Genomic DNA, 21,750 nt, shown 5'->3' with positions numbered 1-21,750 from the left:
ATAATACCAAACATTTTTTCTCGTTACACATAACACTGCGTACACGACACTATTGTGCACGAGCAACGTTAGAAAAACAAAAATGACAAAAAGTGACTTTTTCTGAAGCTCCGGTGACGCCTTCTGACTTCATACAGATCATTAAAGTGAGTGGAAGGAAATGATGAATGCTGGAGGTTTTTATTTCCTCTTCTTCTTTCATAGAGGAAATGCTTTACGCAAGATCACATCACGTTTACGAGGAAAGTGATGGCCTACAAACGAGTGTGTTACGGGGGGAGAGGACGAGCTATGAGAACCGTATGTTACAGCAGGCGAGGGAAGAACGTCGTCACGCGCGGCTCTGAGGACGCGACGGTGTGCAGCTCACCGTGAATGCCCCATTAAACACTTTGTGGTCGTCAGTGCTGTGTTCAGGTGCACCCACCAGTGTGGTTTATGAGAGAATCTTTCAGGTGACTTTAAAAAATGGCGAAAATTGTCCCAATAGCCTGTTTGACAGCTATCACAGTCGTCACGGACACAGTGAGGATTGTTACGCTGAAGTTTAGAGTATGAGGAAGAAAGAAAGGCTTATTTTTGAACATGACAAGGCTCAGAGAAGAGATACAGTATCGTTTCATCCATGGACGGATTATGAGACGACGGGCCCCTGGACCCTCATATCTACAGGAGCAAGACACACAGACTTTATATTTGTTCACTCTTTTGGCCCGTGGATGTTATTCCCTTTCTTTGTAGTCGATTTGAGTCTCTTTGTAGTCATTTTGAGTCTCTGTAGTCATTTTGAGTCTCTTTGTAGTCGATTTGAGTCTCTTTGTAGCTGTTTTGCATCTCTCAGTGTTGATTCTGAGTCTCTTTGTGTCGATTGTTGGTTGATTTGAGTCTCTGTAGTTGTTGTGTGCCTCTTTGTGGTAATTTTGTAGTTGCTTTGTGTCTCTTTGTGGCTGTTTTGTCCCTTTTAATAGTTGTGAGTTTCTTTGTAGCTGGTTTGAATCTCTCTGTCGTTAGGTTTCTCTTTGTAGTAATTTTGAGTCTCTGTGTAGCTGCTTTGTGTCTCTTTGTGGCTGTTTTGTCCCTTTTAATAGTTTTTTGTGAGTCTCGGTTCTCTTTGAAGCCGTTTTTTCATCTCTTTTACGTTTTATTTTTTGTCTATTTGTAGTTCCTTTGTGTCTCTTCTTGGTTGGTTTGGTGTCTTTGTAGTTGTTTCATGTTTCTTTGTAGTTGTTTTGAGTCTCCTCCTGGTTGGTACGTGTCTCCATAATTGACGATTAGTAAGTGAAGGCCGGGGGGAGGCCCTGACTTTCGGGCCCCTGGGCCTGTGCCCGGCCGGCCCGTTCAGCAATCCATCCATGGTTTCAAACATAGAAAACTCCACTGCTTCAGATAAATAACACCTGCAACACTTCCATCAGCAGATGCAACAGGGTCACAATGAGGTCTTGTTCCTGGTAGCCCTTAAAACACCATTCAGACAGTTTCCCCTCTGTTGATTAAACACCGTCACACGTCAGAGCTTCACCTCGACTGAAGAACGGCTTCACCTTCTATTGTGTGGAGCGAGTGATTTATACACAACCGTGGTGACACAGTTGGCTACAAAATAAAAAAAACAAAGAATTGGGGTTGGCTATTGCAATGGCCAGCTGTGGTTCTTCCCAGACTGCGACATGTGGGACATTATACTTTGTGTGTTTGTATACAGTATGTGCATGCGCGCAACAATTGTTTACATATATCTGTGCGATTGTACTGGAATATTTGAATGTGAAGCGCACTTTAACATGATAATAGTACCAGCCAGTGTGTGTGTGTGGGGTCACGAGGACGACGATGAAGATGATGGAGGGCTTTACTTGTTTCACAGTCAGGAGGGTTTTCATGGTGAGTTTTCTTTTTTTTGGGGGGTGTGTGTGGGGGGGGGGCCTCCAGGTGCCTCAGAGTCCAGTGGGCAGTGTGCAGTCTCAACACAGGCCGGTGTGAAGCCGTGTTAGGGTGTTTATTTGATGATCTGAGGACAGTCGCTCCAGGCTTTGGCCTTTCGCTTGGCCAGCGCCAGCCACGCCGGCTCCGTGGAGACCTGCGGCGAGTCGCTGGAGGGGAAGCGCTTCGACACCTCCTTGACGGCAGGCGGCGACGGTGTGGAGTCCGCGATCTCGACTGACAACAACAACAACAAATCAAGCACAACAATTAGCTGCAAATCGATTAGTTGCACCTTTCTCAGGCTCATTTTATGAGTTTAATGAAAGTGATTCAGCTGTAACATTTATCTTGTCTTCAGCTCATCTTATGGTGTTTAAAACATCAGAAAACTGTGAAAAACGCAGAAGGTCACGTCTCGTTTTGTCCGAACAAAAACCCCCAAAACCCCAAAAGATTCACTGAAAAAAATATATAACCAGAAAAATAATAAAAGTCTCACATTTGAGAACCTTTGAACCATCAAACTAAATAATCACTGACTGATTTTCTGTCAATCAACAACATGTTTGAATTGATTAAATGTTCTAATATAAAATACATTCTAATTTATTCTACTTTCAATCAATAACAAATTAGTTTAAATATTCATGAGTTTCAACATCCTGGAAATATGGATTTAGGGCTAAACATAACCAGTATAATCAATATTGATTAAGCTGACCATTTATTTGATCAATTAGTGTATAAAGTTATTTACTTTACTCGATAGTTTAATATACTATATAGTAAATAGTATATAAATTGTTTATTTTGTCGAGATAGAAACTAATTACACAAGAATACAAAGAAAAGCTCATCCTCATTTCAGAATCTTTGCAATAGTTTTGGGGTCATTTCCACTTAATAAATTAAGAATATTTAAAGCAGCTTTATTGGTTTTAGTCGTGCGGGTCCTCACCGGTGACGGAGCTCGGTAGAGTGTTGGCTTTTTTCAGGTGTTCTCTGCGCTCGAATCGTCCCAGCAGGCTGTCGGGTCTCTTGGGCTCCTCCGGCGTCTGCGGTTTGGAGGACGGACTGGTGCTCCCGCTGCCCCCTCTGCTCTCCGTGGGGCTCAGCAGCGCCACCTGCAGGAGGAGGTTAACGCTCGTAATGAGAGGAAGAACATCGAGATAGCGCGAACATTAGCAAGTGAGTAAAGAGGCGCGTACGCTGTCTCTCTCTCGGGCGTGTTTCTCAGCCAGTTTGATCTCTCTGTGGCTCCGACGGTCGTCTCGGTTCTGCTGCTGGTCCCTGAAGCCCTTCTGCTTCTGCAGAGCCAGCGTGATCCACAAGGGCCCGGTCTCCTTCTCCTGGACCTTCGAACTGTCCAGCGAGTGCCTGCTCTGGAGCGATGGCTTTTCTGCAGGACACATTACAAAACATTACTATTGTTTCTACAAAAAACAATTTCTTCGGTATTAAATAATGTTGCTGTAGCTACATATTTATCACACAGTCCTTCTCGTCTAACTCTCGGCATGAAAACTAATTGACACATTGCCCAAAACGTCAAAACTATTCCTTCATGGGCCTGTGTCCACATGGCGCCATTTTTTGGGCACCGGTGTCTTTTTTTTCTGATCGCTCCCTATTTTTTTGGAGCGCTTCAAGTTAAAAAAAGAGAATCGCAGTAAACGTCACTGCAGTAAACGGAGGAGAAGTTTGTTTAAAAAACGTGTCGGTTTATCCTGAACTTTACTATTTTTGGACAGACATCATGACAAATACCAAAAAAAGGCCATTTGTGGGAGCAGATATGTGGTGCGGACACTGAACGTTGCTGGTGAGTGTTCGCCTCAAAACACGCCAAACACGCCACTGACCTTTCTTCATGAGCTCCGTCTTCCTGTCCGTCTTCTCTCTCCAGGGGATGTTAATGGAGGGGAAGAAGGATCTCTTCTCCTTCGGCTCCTCCTCCACCTGGACCTGGCCTTGGCCACTCCGGTGCAACTGAGCGACCGCCGACGGTTCCTCGCTCCTGCTCGCCTGCTCCTCGGCGGCCCCCGTCCTCTGGATCGCGGCCTCGCTAGGGGGCCCGTGGACCACTTTGGGCAGCGGCGACGGCGGAGGCGTGGGGGACGCTCCGGCGGGTTTCGGCGACGTGGTCGGTCTCCGGTAGATCGGAGGCTTGGAGAGCACCTTCTCGCCTTCGCCGTGTGCGGACGGGCTGGTGGATTTACCCGGTTTAGCCCGAGGGGAGACGGATGCGTGTAAGTACTTGCCCGCCGCGCCTTCTCTCTGAGGCGACGTGGGACTTGTGGATTTGTCGGAGAAGACGGAGGAAGTGTCGGAGTCCGGCTCGATGGGGGTGAGAGGCGAGGGGACGCCATCGAAGCTGTCCCCGGCGCTGTATCGCTTCTTCCTTTTCTCGGTCGACTGTTCGCTGTGAAAGCGGAGCGAGAAGTTGGTCCTCCGCAGCTTTATGCCGAACGGCGAGGGCTTGTCCTCGCCGTCCGGGCCTCGGTACTCTGCCTCCTCTTTACCCTCAGACGCCTCCGTCTCCGACTCCGAGGCCTCGGATTTGGCTCCAGGGCTGGGAACCAGGAACGATGGGAGGTCTTTGGCGAACATGCACTCGTCTGAGCCTCTCTCTGCGATGCGGACGGTTTTACTCGTCCTGTTCTGAGGTTTGCTGGTCGGAGCCGGTGAGGTGGCGGCGTCGGGGCTGTGAGACGGAGCAGCTTCCTCTCCTGCGTCCTTCTCGTCGGCGCCGAGCACCTCGGAGTTCCTGTTTGAATCTCCGAACTTCTTCTTCGCAGGGGTGATGGAGAACTTGGCGCTGGCAGACATGGTCTTCCTGAGGTTCGCGTGGGAGAACGCCTGCGTGTCTTCGCCGCCGGGCTGGTTCTTGCTCGGTTCTGGGTACTCGTCGTACTTCCCCTCCTCCACCCCCTTGAATATCTTCGACCTGATGCTCGCCCATTCGGCCAGGACGGACTGGTCCGGGGAGAGCGAGGACTCGTTGAGCGATTTGGTTTTGCCGGACTTGCGGTCCGGCAAAGTCTTGCTCTTGGTCGGCGGCGGCGGCGTTCCCTGCGCCTTCCTGTCGTCCCCCAAACCCAGCAGGGACATGCAGGCGGTGTCCTTGATCTGGTCCAGATTGACGGCCGTCCCGCAGAGCTGGGCGCCCGTCACTAGGATGGCGGTGTGGGGGACGTACGGAGACGTCGGCAGGTTGGGGGACTCCGGTCCTTCGGAGGAGGAGGAGGCCTTGGCGCTCTCTCTTTGCTCGGACGCACTTCCGCTCTGGTGGCTGGACGCCGGCGTCACGGGCGTCAGGTGGACCTTCTGGAACAAAATCTGTTTTTCTCCGGAGGAGACTTTGAAAGAGAAAGGCCTCTGTCTCTCCTCCATCTCCCTCCAGCGCTGCTCCTCCTGCTCCTTCCTCGTCCTCTCCTCTGCCTCCGCGTTTTTCTTTTCCTCAATCTCCCGCAACCTCAGCTTCTGCGCCTCCTCCTCTTTCTTTCTTTTCTCTTCTTCCTCTCTTAGCTTCCTCTTCCTCTCGGTCTCAAGCTCCCGCTGCCTCCTCGCTTCCTCCTCCTCCTCCTTTTGTTTCCTTCTTTGCTCTTCCAGTCGTCTCCTCTCCTCCTGCTCCTCCTGCATCCTCCTTTTCTCCTCCTCCCTCCGCCTCCTTTCCTCTTCCTCTCTGATCCTTCTCTCCTCCTCCTCGCTCCTCCTCATCCTCTCCGCCTCCTCTCTGAGCCTTCGCTCTTCCTCCTCCTGCTGTTTACGACACCTCTCCTCCTCTAGCTCACGCAGCCTCAGCTCCTCCCCCGCTCTCCTCCTCCTCTCCTCCTCTTCCTCCCGTTTGAGCCTCTGTTCTTCCAGCTCCCTCTTCCTCCTTGTCTCCTGTCTCTCCTCCTCGTGGAGTCTCTGTTTCTTGAAGCTTCGGAGGGACTCAACGGACGCCCTGCGCTGGTCGTCCGTTGAGACGCCTGCATCCTCGAGGTCCTCTCGCACCACGCCGGGAATCGAAACCTCTTGGAGGTCCTGAGAATGTGGAAAAAATGATGAGCTCATGTTTTCAAGAAGGTAAGGAACGTCGCAAAAATAAACCGACAACACTCCGAATCGCTTTTGATGTGGCTCACCTGTGTGAAGCACCGGTGTTTCCGGGAAACCCTCTGGTTTTTCGGCTTGACGGACAGTTTATGCCTGGCGGCGGTGTTGTCTAAGCGAGGGGCCGACTGCGGGACGGAGTCCAGATTGATGGACTCGATGGTGCCGGTGGGCGGAAGAACTCGTCTGGACCTCGGTGACCTCACTGGAGTGCTGTGTGGTCCGGCTTGTTGAGCGCCCTGAACCTGGATTATGTCACAATAACTTGTATTAAGAGGAGACACTACAGGTGAACAGGGTCAACGAAATCAACCAACAGATATCACCATGAAACTTACAAATTACATCAACAACATTACAAGTTTTCTCATTTTTTTTTGTTTCGCCTTAAAAATGGAAGCAAACTGTCAACAGAAGAAGCTCATAAGTTGTTACCTTTGGCTCTGTTGTCTCTGGTTCGGCTTCTACCTGAGCCAAAACCTTCAGGGGACTCTGGGGAACCTCTTCCTCATCTGAACTTCCCTCATCTCCCTCGCTCTTCCTCAGAGAAGGAGGCCTCTGTCCAAACTTGATGCCTTGTGCTATCTGCCGCTGTTTGAACAAACAAAGAGAGAGCGACACGTTACGCATGCAGACGGAAGATGAAACTGTAACCGGCAACCGAGTGCGCACGCGCCGCGAGGCCCACCTGCAGATTCCTCACTTTATCCGAGACGTTTTCCTGGGACATGGTGTGATCCGGACCGGGCTCGGCCGCCGACTCCTCCGGGATGAAGATGCTGTCGTGCGAGAGGGCTCGAGAACCGATGGGATTCAACTCCCTGCAGAGGGAACGAGAGCGTCCTTCAGTGCCGCAGACAGCGCGTCACTCATTCACTCATTTATCCGTAAATCATTTCATCACAAAGAAAATGAATGACCTCTTTTTTACACACCAGCTTTTGCAGCACATCAATTAAACGGCTGAACTGGTGTCGGGGCCTTTTAGCAGAGCCTCACCCTGTTCTCTACAGATTGTGCAACCACAGCGTGCAGCGGTCATATAAACACTTTCACTTTTCTGTAAGTGAAAGAAATCTGATGAGAAGTTTAAAAATGTGTCTGGGTGAAGGCCTGTGTCGGCCCTAAATGATTAATATTATTATTATTAACACATGCGGTTGCAGCTTTTATCAGCAGAAGTATGACAAAAACAATAAGGTCAAGTTCACTGACTCAAGACAAATACGTGTAATAAATGAAGCGTTCTCTGTGTAAATACCTCAGATGTTGATTGGACTCCTCATCGTCGGATACGACTCCGTTGCACACTTCCCCGGTAGAATAACTGGCCTTAAGCTCTGCTCCATCAAGGCCCCCCTTCGCCTCCCTCTTCTTCTTCCTCCCAAAGAGTCGTCTGAAGGGCTGGAATTTGCCGTGTCGCCTTCTCTCTGCTGGCAAAAAACAGAGAATGGATGACAACCGCAGACGCCCGAAATCAGATCATCAATCTTTATATCTCCCTCGTGGAGAGATAACGAGCAGGACGGTGCGTCTGGGCGTGTTGTTCTACGGCGTGCGTGTGTGTGTGTGTGTAGAGATAGTGAAATGTAATTGATTGAATTAAAAGAAAACAAATGAAAACAGCAGATGGAATGAGAAGAAAACCTCGGCTTTATGGTTCATACTTCATATTTAAAAGGAAGTGGGAGGATAAACAGCACACAGGGAGAAAAGAGGAGCACCCACAGCCCGAAGTAGCTTCAGAGAAATCCATGAAAGCAGTTTGAACCCACGACATCCTGAGGAGCTGACGTCACACGAGTGACTCATATCATACATTTGACCCGCTGTATTTCAACAGATAACAACCCTCCAAGATGCAGACGTGTGTTATCTGCTGCAAAGCTAAAGGGAATAAACTTTGATTATTACTGAATGACTCGTGTCACTTCTCTGTATCAAGTCTATTAAAAGCAAAATGCCAAAAAGAAAAACCTTGAAAAAAACATTAAAAGACACGAGTACTAAGCAGGAAGAGACTCACAATGACCACAAAGAGACACAACACAACTACAAAGACACTAAAACTACAAACAGATGCAAAGAGACACAAAAAGACTCACAACTTTGAAAAGGAGTAAAACAATCACTAAGAGACACAAAGCAACTACAAAAAGACACAAAACAACCACAAAGCAACTGCAAAGAGATTAAAAAGGATTAAAGAGACACACAAGGAAACTACAAAGAGACTCAAAATGACTACAAAAAGGCACAAAACAACAACAAAAAGAGGCTAAACATCTCTAAAGTCAGCTTGTCTCCTCTGTAGGAGGGCTGGTGAGGCCTTTTGCATGTCTCTGTCTCAGGGACTCGCTGTCTCGTGTGCTGTCCGTGGCTGACCTACGTAATAAAACAGAGCAGCTGTAATAAACCCTGTTGGTTTATGAGGAAGTCATGAACCACAGTTATGAAACCAACTTTTGGACTTTTAGTTGATTGGTCTTTATTTCCTCATCATCTTTAATGCCAGAAAGTCTCGAGCTAAACTTTCCCACGAACGTTGACACGACGCCATTTCAATAAAATGTAAACAGCAGTCTTTTAACGGTGTTTCTCAGCGCTGCTTAGCGTGTTTTGTTTTTGTGTTCTTGTGGAGGTCCGCTGGATGAACTAAGTGGCTGAGGTTACAGAGCGACACAGCTACTCTACACCGCTGTGCAGACAGGCGTTCTCGGGGATCTGTGGGGATCTGTGGGTATCCCTTTCAGAGCTATAAGTAGCAACTGGTGTGGGATTTCACTTCGCATGCTGCTCACTGGTGTACCAGAGGCATCATGGGAAATGATACAGTGAACTAATTTCCCCCACGTACAGTAGATCCCCGACTCTGAAGTGTGTCTCGCGTGCGTGGGAGCGTTTTAAGTGCCGCGTATGTATAAATATACTGACGAAGATATTAATATATAGAGAATGTGGGAAGTACGCTGTAATTATGAACAACAATGAAAAGACACAGCATGACGACAAAGACACAAAGCAACAATGGAAAGACAAAGAGAAACAAAACTACTTCAAAAAGAGGCAAAACAACCACAGACAAAAAAATAATTACAGAAAGACAAAAATGACTTACGTAGCCTCCCGAATTTAAAAGAGTCCACTTTTGGTTTTGTAATGTAACTTATTATGCGAAGTCATTTTTAAAAGTCTGGGTCACGTTACATCAATAATGTAGCCTATACGTTATTTAAAGTAAGTTAACGTTGACTTTTTGGTTACAGAATTACGTAATCATTTAAAAAAGTTACATTTTTACGCAACTATGTCATTTTACAAAGTCAATGTTGCCTTTTGGTTTCAGACCCAAACCCTGGTCTCCTGGGTGAAAGTCCTGTGTCTGATGTTGGATAATCCTCCAGTTCAATGGATTAAATGACGGCGGTGGTTCTGAGGTTTACTGCAGAGCAGTAATGAGATGTCTTTTCTCTTGTGGTCTTTACTTCTTCTTCATAATTATCAATTTAGGACCTTGAAGGATTTCAGCTTTAAATGTGTCGGTTTTATATTTTGGGCGGGAAGGACTGAAGAAAAATGAGAGATTATGGTCTTTATATATTTTTTTTTATTCTGTGTCTGTGCAGGTTTAAGATTGTGTGTTTCTCTGTGCATGGCTTTACTTATTCACACAATTCAGTGTAATTAAAAACGATGTGTACTGTTGATGCTGATGATATTAATTCTCTGTCAGACACGTTTTTTCTTCTCTGTCTAAGTGCAGTGATATTACGATGTGACACTGATGTTCTGTTTTTCCTGCAGAAAGCTCTTCCGGCGTTTCTACTCTGGTACGAAGCCCATAATGCACCGCCGTGGGCACGCTCACGCGCTCATGCGTGAAACGAGAAAGGGCACTATTTTCTTTCCCCCTCTGCAGCACAGACGACTCGGCAGAGCAGCACCCGGATTCATAACGCCGAGGTGAACGCTCGCTTTTCTGTGCTTGCTTGTGATGCAAACCACCGCTTCCTCTCGACTCAAGACTCCCGATGCTTGTTCATTCTAGACATCTGATCTGGGAACATCTCCCACCTGGGGAGGGAAAACTAACCAGCTGGCAGCAGAAGAAACCCTGCTTGTGATTGCTACTTTTTCCACAAACCAAAGATAAATGCAAACAATGCAGCAGCTCACTGTAACAGCAATACAAGCAATAAACTCGAAGAATGTCCCATGATTCAGGACTACATGCACATTATCTGGACTAACTTGGAGCTCTGACAGAGACTAAATCTGGGTTCAACTGTAAGGGTTGCCAGGTTGCCATAAACCATTTTTAAGAAATTGGCAACCAATTCTTGGCCAGAGTGAAAACAGCTGGTCTGGCTGTCCAAAGGAAACACAATCGGCCTAATTAACACTCACCAATTATCATTTTCTATTATTAGATTAATGTTATATTTCAACTGACAAACACATTGTAGTAAAGAGGAGATGAAAGAAGTCAGAACCACAGCACACCAACCCGTCACCACGCCATGCAGCTCTTAAAGAGACAGCGCGCTGATACGCCGTCTCTTTAAGACGTTTGTTGTCGTTCCTCTTTACCTGGGCCTTTGGATTCGGTTACCTCTAAAAGCACGTCGTGCTTAGTTTCCGTGGCGTCCGTGGCCATGGTCACTGCTCACCTTCGGCTGTGGTGAGAGAAGAAGGAAGTGAGCACGAGGATGCTGTTGTCACCTTTACTGCGGGGGGGGGGTAAAAGGAACAAGTGTGAGCGCTCGATGGAGGGCAAAGAGAGGAGAGACACTCGAGAGGGAGATCAGGAAAGAGCAGAGCTGGACTTCACGTCTTGTTATGTTTTATTTGCTCTCAATCCCTCGTAGCGTTATCATCGTAAAGCTCGGCTCTTAGCTCTTGCAGAATGGCTCTTGGTGATTGGCTCGTCGTTTTGAGGCCACTCTGTCGTGCTTTGTTGGCACTAAAAAAATCTGAAATGGCAACAAACAGCTAAAAAGGAAGGTACTGCCAAATTTACAAATAAAAAAAAAGACTTTGAGTCTTATAGACTTTTATTTTTACAGCCAACGATATATTTGTGCATGTTGTGGCGTTTGACCCGAGCCATCCAGAGGACTTGGCAAGCTTTTAAATGTTGAATTAAAACTGTTACCAGCATCAAAAGGTGTTTCAGTTTAACGAGTGACCGTGTTAACTGGGGTCTTTTAGCTCCTAGTGACTTGATGGTTGGCGTAGATACTAAACAAAGATTAATCTGTATTTAAAATAGATTGAAGGCTTTTTTTATGACGACAACTACACGATCTGTTGGTGTTTTCAACAGCTGCCGACGCTACGAGCAACCACGACGCATTCGGCTGAGAGTCACCGGTTAACACGGTCACTGGTGAAATCAAAACACCGGCGGCGTCTTTTGTCTGTAAGCTGTTAAACGTGTTGACGACCACTGGACTGTTTGTAGCTCCTGTTTTAAAGCTGAATGAAGTGAAACCTCTGAGTCTCTTCATGGTGTCTGATGTTCTGTTCATGAACTCAGAGAACAGAGTTGATCATCTCGTGACTTGTAGCTCATAATGTCTCTCTGGTGGAACGTTACGCGCTGTGTTTCTCCTCCAGATACATGTTTATATCTGGACACTTGCTAACGTTTTCTACTCTCTAACAGCACACAGACCTGTAAAGACAACTTGTTTAGGTTGCGTTCTCCATCTTTGTTGGTTAATGTTCTTGATGTTCTCACACAGCTTGACAAGCTTTTGCACTCCGCCGTACTTCGTTGTTTACAAACTGTGACTTCCCCGATATCACCTGAGTCCAACACACGGCTGTGTCTCATCCTAAGAGATCCACAGCAGAACACCGGAACAACAAACAAACCACAGGAACCCGCCTCCTGAACCCGACCAGAGGTTTTCTGATGCACAGCGGCTGAATGTGTGTGTTGTGTGAAACCACAAGCAAAACCCCGGGCCCGGCCGCAATAAACCCAGAGAGCACGAGACAGTACTGAGAGAGAGAGAGAGAGCCATGCTGTCTCCAGTGGGATCAGCATGCTGTGGGCTTCCTTCCTCGCTGGACAGACTCTCTCAGAAATGTCTCGTCCCTGAAAATAAAGGCTCTTTGTCCTGCCAGCGTCGAACAATGAAGCGAACAAGCATGTTTGTCAGTCGGGGGTGTGTGAACACAAGACTGTGTGTGAAGAGAGAGAGATGCTGTGGATTCTTCTCTTTGTTTGTCTGTTTATTTACATGTGGCTTGGCTGCAAGTTTCCAATGTTGCCTAAGAAACAAGTGTGTGACCTGTTTTATTTGTGCGTGTGTGTGTTGTTGTTGTGTTGTTGTTGTTGTGTGTTTGGCAGCCTTGTCGCTGCAGAAAAAGAGCAGCCTGGAGATGGGATGAGAGAAGCACGAGGAGCGGCCATGTGCTCCACAGAAGCAGAGAGAGATGCCTTTGACGAGAGGATACAGCTGCATCATATACGCGGCGTGGCGGGCGGCGCCAGACGACACTGCGTCTCTCAAAAAACGACCCCCGGGCGGCTCCACGTCGGCCGACCGACGACGTCAGCTACCTAAAGTCTAAAGGCATGAAGGCCGAGTGCAACATAACCTCACAGCACAAGCAGCTTGCTGACAAAGCAGACAGACGAACGCGGCGGGTGGGGGGGGGGGGGGGGTGACGGTTTACCTATTTCAGCTGCACAGCTCGACACGGCTGCGCACCACTGCAGTAAAACCTTAGGGAACATCGATCTGCCCCCTTTTCTTTTTGCACAAAGCTCGTTTTTTTTTACCCAGACGAGCGTCGCTGGCTTTTGGGAGAAAACGGTGAAATGAAGACAGAACAGAGACAAAAAGAAAAACAGCAGGTTTGGGTTTGTTAGGTCTGTTGGTAGAACTCACAGTAGGAAACATGACATAGAGGGGTGACGTGGGATGGATGAGGAAGCGTTTCTAAACAGGAGAACATACAGGATGCAGGAATCTACATTGTACTCATCATGTTAGGGTTTAGAGCAGGCGGCAACCTCTGGTTCTGAAAAGTGAAGTCAAAGCTTCATGTGTTAAAGCTGCATTCTCTCTAGTGTCCACCAGGGGGCGACTCCTCTGGTTGTATAGAAGTCTATGAGAAAATGACTCTACTTCTCTCTTGATTTATTACCTCAGTAAACATTGTAAACATGAGTTTATGGTCTCAATCTCTAGTTTCAAGTCTTCTTCAATACAGCATGATGTTCATTTAGTAAATGATGGTCCATTTAGAGTCAAACAGACCATAAAGCAGGGGATGCGACGTCACTCCTCCGCAGTCCAAGTATGGTCAGCTCCGTTCATTGCTTGTAAAAAAAACAAGATGGCGACAGCCAGAATGCTAAACTCGAGGCTTCATAACATCAGTCCACAAACCACTGAGTGACGTCACGACTACACAGACTGTGGCCGAGACTTCTCTCATCAACACCAACTCTGTCTCCCGATCTCTGATGCTTGAACAGCCTCTGGTGTTCATGGCAGCATGTGAGCAGCAGCAGAGGCCAGAGGAGACAGACAAACTCCTCATCTACTGCAAACAGACTGAAATGCTAGTCGTCACTTGTTTCTCCTGATTTGTTTGTTTCAACAGCAGCTGTGGGTTGGGCAATTACAAATATGGAAAATAAATATGGTGTGTGTGTGTGTGTGTGTGTGTGTGTGTGTGTGTGTGTGTGTGTGTGTGTGTGTGTGTGTGTGTGTGATGATTAATCGTGATTTGCAGCCGGTCACATGAACGCTGCCAAAACTGAGAGTGTAAAGCGAGTCATGACATGGTGGTTTAAACTGACACAGTGATCCTGTTTACATTCCAATCAAGAGAGTTCTTGTTCAAAATAACGATTATTTTTTCACTGTGAATTGTTTTGTGTCACCAGAACGTCTCTATGGAAGATTAAAACACATACACAACAATGTATTCAGTTATTTAAGACAAAAAGCCCAATAAGTTCACAAATAAAACGTGTTTTTCTGTGATTATGACACAGTAAACACGCATATGTGTTTCTTTTACATTAGGGCCGTCACAATATCAGATTTTCACTCCACGCTTATCGCGGTGAAAAGAACTCACGATTAGATAATTAGAACAAAAAATGCTATTCGTCATCTTTAACTTTTGTTTATCGTCTCTTTTTTTGTCAAATGGATTAAACTCAAACTACTGGTGTGGAGAGAGTCTGAACATAACTATATATATAAAAAGATTTCAGAGGTACAGGATGATTTACACAATATTATTATGTATCATTAACGTGATATACCTGTATATCTCGACAGCCCTATTATACATACTGTATATGTATTGAATTTTATTTCCTTGTTTTTTGTTGCATTTAAATCAATATTGCAATATGAGACTGAGACTAGTTCAATGTGCGCAGCAGCACTTCAGTTTGTGAGGTCGTTGTACAGCAGCCTGCTGTTATGAAAGACTTTAACCTAAATCTATCACCAGGTTGCAAAGAGTTCACTTACATTATTTAGCATCATTATGTCACATTCCTGTTTATGCTTTTGCACGTGCAGATGGAATCACCAAACTATTAGCTGAGTGATGTTGAGCGGACAACAAACTTTGTCCTCAGACAACTATTTTAAGCACAAACATCTTCCGAACATATCTTCATGTTCTTCCTCTTCGTCATGCGCCTTCGCGTCGGGGCACAAAGATGGCGAACAAACGGGCAAATGTTCATGCAGCGATGAAAACGGAGCCCCAGGTGTGTCGGTAAATACGTTCAGAGCTGAGGAACGTTGTATGAATGAGGTTAAAGCGGCCAGCGTGCTTCATCAGAACAGGACAGTTCAGAGACGCCCTCCCTCCCTCACCCGTCCCACCTCAGAACCGACATTCACACCCACTTCATGCCGTGATCGGCCAGCTGTGTGGAGGCAAGAAAGTACGTTGGGTTTGAACTTGGTTCTTTCTTGATGCAGCTTCTTCGGTTACTTTTCATGTTTAACACTATGAATGTCTTCCAGAAGAGACTCTCAGAAATTGTGCCTCCATAGACTGTATTTAAGGAGTGGACGTAGTCTCTGTGACGCCACCCGTTGGTTTGTGGACTTCAGTTTTGAAGCCTCTGGTTCGCCATTTTTGCCGTCGCCATCTTGTTTTATTTTTTAGCCGAGTACAATCAAACACTGACGCCTTTAAGCAACAAAAAAATGTTACAATTCACTTTCATGAAGTGAATAAAACACTGTGAAAGGGTTAAAGGTCTAAGACGAAAACACGGACAACTCCCAGACCGGACAACACCGTGGTAGAGGCCTGTCAATCACAGAAGCCCCGCCCCTAAAGCATCCCCTGCTTTATGGTCTGTTTGACTCTAAATGGACCATCATTTACTAAATGAACATCATGCTGTATTGAAGAAGACTTGAAACTAGAGATTGAGACCATAAACTCATGTTTACAATGTTTACTGAGGTAATAAATCAAGAGAGAAGTAGAGTCATTTTCTCATAGACTTCTATACAACCAGAGGAGTCGCCCCCTGGTGGACACTAGAGAGAATGCAGCATTAAAACACTTCAGAATCACTTTTCAGACTCAGTTTCCCGCCTGTGTGTGTCCCATATTTTAACGATGTCGCAAAAACTCAACTGGCAAAAGGACAAAAGGACGATTTCACAGCACTCCATCCTTTAGCTGTTGAGATATTTCACTTTGCACCAAAGCGATGGATCATCCGACTAACCGACATTGCTGACATTGAGCCACCGCACTACCAGCAGAGCTAAAAAAACCTTGTTAGAGGCACAAAACAACCAAGCAGCAGCAGCCATCAGTGCAGCTCTAAACACCTCCTTCATGAATCATAGAACGCTCTGGTTTTGTTCAGACGTTATGCTGTAAGCTGCTGTTGGCATTTATTCCGCTCTCCAGATATCCACAAAGGATTTTAGAGCAGCACGCAACGTGTATCACATGACCGTGGTTATATTTTCCACATTAGCCAACGCTTAAGTGACAAACAAACAACGGAAAGGTTTTCTTCTCCTGTTACAGCATCTCAAACACTTTGACTGAAACCAAAAAGTACAGTTATATTCACCAAATCACCCGGAACAACATGAGCTGGTTATAATCGTATTTTTGCACGCAGAGAGCCAGAAAACGCACAAAGAATCTATGTGAGCTATATTTAACCGGCAAAAACTATCACTTCAACTGTTTGTTTGTTTTTTTATCTTTCTGTATAAGAATGCCTTCTTACCGTCCTGCAGTCGCTCTGTGTGCGAGGGTATCTGTGAGTCCACCTGCCTGCTGTCACTGTGGATCTAGGGCATTACCTGGGAGTCAGGTGTCAGATGCAGTGAGGGTGTGTGTGTGCGTGTGTGTGTGTGTGTCAGGAGAGTGACGGCGTAAACATCCCTCGATTATTATCATATCGATAAATTGATTTGATGCTCTATGAATCAGCCACAGACTTTAGGAATGAAAAGTGTTGGTGATGTTTGAGTGAAGCACATGTACAGTCTGAGGGGGGGGGGGGGGGGGGGCGGGGGGGGGGGGGGGGGGGCGTCCTTCTGTGTCTTTGCTGAGGAGGCACAAAGTGACACTTTGTTTGCGACGCCAGATCGGCAGCCACAGGAGAACAGAGTGAACATTCATCGTCTCCACCAGGCCGACAAAAAACACAAAGGCTCTCATTGTGGGTTAACAGTAACCGAGTCTGCACGTGCGTGATTAGAGCGGCTTGTAATGCGAGCGCGGCCACAACTGCTTATTAATTTCGTGGTCATAAATAGAGAGCCGTGCACAGGAATGAGTCCTAAAACTAGGAAATGAGTCAGCATTTCTGCACTTCCGGTTCCCTCGTCTCTATAGGCCCAATCTCAATGTCTCCCCTAAGGCCTTAAACCCTGAACCCTCAGGGACTTCACTGACGTCACCTGGTAAACGGTAGTGTGAGAGAGAGATGTGGAAGTGTGTTAAAGCTGCAATCTCTCTATTAACCATCAGGGGGCGACTCCTCTGGTTGTATAGAAGTCTATGAGAAAATGACTCTACTTCTCTCTTGATTTATTAGCGTCTTTACGTCACTCCTCCTCAGTCCAAATATGGTCAATTCTGTTTATCGGTTGCAAAATAGCCAAGATGGCGAAGGCGAAATCGCCAAACTTGAAGCTTCATAATATCAGACCACAAACCAATGGGTGACGTCATGATGCTATGGGCTGAAAACACGTGCCGTCCTCATTGTTTACCTTTTTTTTTTTGAAGCGCCTCCTGGCTTCCCTGGTAACCCCGTGTTTAACGTCACTACACTATGAATTGTGGGTAATTCCCTCAGGCAAAGTCTTCAGAAATGTGAATTTAGAAGCTGTTACGTGTCTTAAAAAGAGTCTAAACTAGACGACTAAACATCCTCACTACACTAGTCCTCCTTTATCTTAGTGGCGGAGACGTGAAGTCATGTGACCATGGTGGAGTTGCTTTATAGACTAACGTTAGCTTTTTACTTCTGCAGATTAAAAAATCATAAAAGTGGTTTTCATTTTTTGAGATTATTTTAAACGTTTAGAGATTATTTTCTGCAAAAATCCAAGATCCAACAGAAGAATCTCATCGTTTTTTAGTCGAGGGAACCGGTGAGATGCTAACTTCCTGGTTGGCTTTAAAAATACCTCGTCCCCACAGCACTCTGTAGTTAGCGGTGACTGACAGCAAACATCATTGACATTCATATTTTACATTCACAAAAGAAAAGCAGGCTAGCTCTCCGACTAGCCTCAATAACATCTTCATTTTTATACATGTGGAATCACAGTGTTAGTGTGTAATAAGGACAGCCCCCCCGCCCCCACACTCCACTCCTGGCAGCTTCACACTGCAGTCTCACAGGGCTGTATGGTAATGATGGGGCTTCACCAAACCTGCATGCCGCCTATATTACAGCAGCACTTCAAAGACAGACTGCTCCTCTGACTGACTCAGAAATAGAACCCCCCCTCCTCCCTGTAGAGCAGCACGAACATGCTCTCTAAAGATATTCACATCCACACAGAATGAATCTTAATGAGTCCACATCATGTGTAAAGAGACCAGGATCCACCGCCCCCCCCCCCCCGCTATTCTCAATGACACTGTAGCAGCCATCGCGCTAGCCATGTTGCTAACAACTCATTCAGAGTTTGGGATCAAAATTGGATGTTAGGATGAAAATATGTTTTATTGTCATTGTCAGACATGAATTATTTTTATTCTACAGCGATATCAAATCAGGCGGCAACCTCCGGTTCTGCCCGAGTGAAGTCGATGCTTCATGTCTTAAAGCTGCATTCTCTCTAATGTCCACCAGGGGGCGACTCCTCTGGTTGTATAGAAGTCTATGAGAAAATGACTCTACTTCTCTCTTGATTTAGTACCTCAGTAAACATTGTAAACATGAGTTTATGGTCTCAATCTCTAGTTTCAAGTCTTCTTCAATACAGCATGATGTTCATTTAGTAAATGATGGTCCATTTAGAGTCAAACAGACCATAAAGCAGGGGATGCTTTAGGGCGGGGCTTACTGTGATTGACAGGTCGCTGCCTCTACCAGAGACGTCCACGTCCAGGTAACTCCTTCACAGTCCAAATATGCTAACTTCCGTTCATCGGTTGCAAAAAACAACAACAACAACATGGCGATGGTGAAACTCGTCTGAACTCGAGTCTTCATAACAACAGTCCACAAACCAATGAGTGACGTTACGACGACTACGTGCACTTCTTTAATACAGTCGATGGTTTAGTTGTTATTGTGGATAAACGCTAACATTACGGAGGTTCGGATGAAACCTTGTTATCATTTTATTTTAACAGAATAAACACTGCATAGTGTATTATTACGAGCAGAGCTGTGTGTTATATAAACATGTCTTAGCTTATCTAATGTGTAACATGTTATACATCAGAAAGGTTGATGATAACTTGCACCACACTGAGGATAAGATAAGGGCAGTACTGTCTAATCTGTATGATGGTATATAAAATACTGTGTTCGCTCATAATGGATGATATATAATATATAGTTTGACATCTTAGATCTGATCATTTACTTCACTATTCATTTAACAGCTGTAGTTGCTAGTTTCTTTGCTAAAACACAGTTTTACACGCAAAACATGCAGATGGTTATGAATTATAAGCACAAAACAACATTTTATTGAAACGCACCCAAGTTCATTTCAAAGCTGGGAGGTTCCTCTGCTGTTTGTCAAATGACTGAAAATCAATCGACATTTAAAAAAGCGCAGGAACAACAGAGAGTCAGGCTGTTCTTTTGTCTGCCCCACGGTGATACAAAAATTAAATCCACGTTTACAGTTTTTATCTGAGGTCAAAGGGCGTCAAATGACTCAAATAAAATGGACGCTGTCTGGCTTTGCAAAGGTGTGTGTGTGTTTGTCAGTCACCATTCGGTGTGTGTGAGAATCTAAACCCTGATAACATTGCAGCACTTCATAAAACGCTGCTCGTGAATCAGTGCACGGTGACGTATCGTCTTTACTACGAGAGCTGATCCATGTTTCTTCTGCTGAACACACAGACCCGGACATGTCATCACAGCTATCAGTCCACCGTGAACAGCTTATAGATTAATACACGATCAGGTGCTGAAGAGAAACAGACCGGTTTCACCTTAAAGCAGCAGCATCAATCCAACAACCAGCAGCCTGTGAATTCATTTCTGTCAACCTGCCATCTGTGCTGCCTCTGAATGTCTTTATGCACCATGAGTCCACTGGCGGTGACAGTAATGCAGCATTGATTTTCTTTAAAAAACAGCCTTTAAACGACGCGCAGATAAATAAATCCATTACTGCACATGCAGGCCTGCAGCATATGGCCCGTGCACGGTTCTCCAGCTGACTCGCATACCCTGTGAAAGGGGGCTGATATTGTGCAGCCTGTCGTTTAGGAGACGGTGAGAGACCACATCGACATGGACCGAGAGGCGCGGATCGATACGTCGCCGTTAATGGCAGATGAACGGAGGCTGCCGCACAGGGATTACAGCCTATTAATTGCAGAGTAAAAAAAGGCGCACGAAGAACAAAGAATGTGGCCTCTGCTTTTCTCACATATGTTGACACAGATGAAACACAAATAGCGTTAAATTCATTGCCATTATTTTATATATAAATATGTATATATATTTTAAAACCCCGATTAATTACAATTTGTCCTGTTGACATCTGCGTTTGCGTATTTCAAGTCGGATCAAATCGCATGTCCCAGCCCATTTACAGCGCGCGCACACACACACACACACATGCATGCATCCACATCTGCGAGGGATGGAGCAGGAGATGTGAGCGGGTCAATGAGAAATGATATACTGTGACAAGGTCATCGTCGTCGTGGAAATGTAAAACAATCAGCATAAAAAAGAAACAGACGAACAATAAGGAGGAGAAGAGCAGAAATAAACAACCCAGCACCTTGCTGTTGAAACGCGGTTCCTCCTCCCGATCAGCTCCGGCAGCTCCGACCCTTTTGTGTTGCTGTTGCTGATGCTGCTGCTGATGGTGGTGGTGGTGCGGGTGCCCGACAGGGGAGGAAGCACGCACGCACCGCCTGTCCCCGCACAGCTGCACGCGTGCGAGGCTGGGGGCGGGTGGAGGGTTGGAGGAGGATGGAGACGGGTGGAGGGTGTGGCTGCGAGCGGCGGAGGTTCAGTGTGCAGCGACAAAACACACACGCGCCCTCTCCACGGCCGTCACGACGCGAGCGCGTTATTGTAACGTCAGCTCGCTGCTTTTAGGAAGCAATTAAAGAAGAAGAAGAAGAAAAAAAAAGAAGAAGAAGAATGGAAAGACGATCGTAAACCGCCCCGAGGAAGAAAGACAAACACACCATGTATTCCTGAAGGTGTTAATTCTACTGTGATGTAGAAAATCTCCCTTTTTTAAATTACAAATATGATCCACACTGTTTTATATGAACCCTCCAAATTGATAATCTCCAATTCAGAGATTCTCAACCTTTTTGGTGTGGCCCCTTAAAATTAGACACATTAGTTCCCAGAGCCCTATGATGGGATTTATCTTCAGAGACCTCCATCTGAAAAGATTTTGGTCGTTAGATTCAATTTAATATATTATAATAATTTAATAAACGGTAACATTCTGTCATATACCTAAAAATCACCGTAAAACCCAGATATCCTACTATCACATACCGTAATCCAGTATACAGTACAATACCGTAACAGTAAATTACGTTTGGCTCACCGTAAAAAAACAGTAAATTACTGGCATCCCTGCTGCCAGTAAGTTACCGTTAATTTATGGTGAAATTGTTTAGAGTGTGAGGTTCACTTCAGCTGCTTGTATCCACAATTTCATTCTTTCTGTCGATATAAGCTCATGACCGGTGAGGGTCTGAATGTAGAGGTTTAGAGGTTTTCCAGGCACGTCCCACTGGTAAGAGGCCTTGGGGTACAGACCAGAGCCAGTGGAGGGATTATATATCTCATCTGGACTGGAAACCCCTCTGGGTCCTCCAGGAAGAGCTGGAAAATGTTGCTGCAGAGGGATGTTTTTTTTCTCTAATTTATATACACTGAATATATTTGGCTTTTGGATTCTTGGTCACACAAAACTACATTTTAAAATAGGTTCCCCGATTATTGTGATGGGCCTTTTCTCCTATTGTCTGACATTTTTACAAACACAACGATTAATCAGT

The 21,750-nt window shown here is 45.8% G+C and overlaps 1 protein-coding gene across 1 annotated transcript; it reads right to left on the bottom strand.

Moving 5' to 3' along the window:
• Positions 1-12: 12 nt before the first annotated feature.
• cracd (capping protein inhibiting regulator of actin dynamics) lies at positions 13-20,519 on the bottom strand. Its single transcript, XM_079158101.1, has 10 exons — positions 20,502-20,519; positions 10,615-10,700; positions 7,286-7,454; positions 6,713-6,845; positions 6,460-6,615; positions 6,057-6,269; positions 3,789-5,955; positions 3,135-3,325; positions 2,885-3,050; positions 13-2,160 (listed from the first exon to the last, which is right to left on the bottom strand). The coding sequence occupies exons 2-10, from the start codon at positions 10,679-10,681 to the stop codon at positions 2,000-2,002; spliced, it is 3,423 nt and encodes a 1,140-aa protein (XP_079014227.1). The 5' UTR covers positions 10,682-10,700; positions 20,502-20,519; the 3' UTR covers positions 13-1,999.
• Between the last annotated feature and the right edge of the window lie 1,231 nt (positions 20,520-21,750).

This window comes from Pholis gunnellus (genome assembly GCF_910591455.1).
Source record: "Pholis gunnellus genome assembly, chromosome: 4".
Classification (NCBI taxonomy): domain Eukaryota; kingdom Metazoa; phylum Chordata; class Actinopteri; order Perciformes; family Pholidae; genus Pholis; species Pholis gunnellus.
The sequence above is the reverse complement of the archived record's forward strand: the minus strand, read 5'-3'. Positions and strand labels throughout refer to the sequence as shown.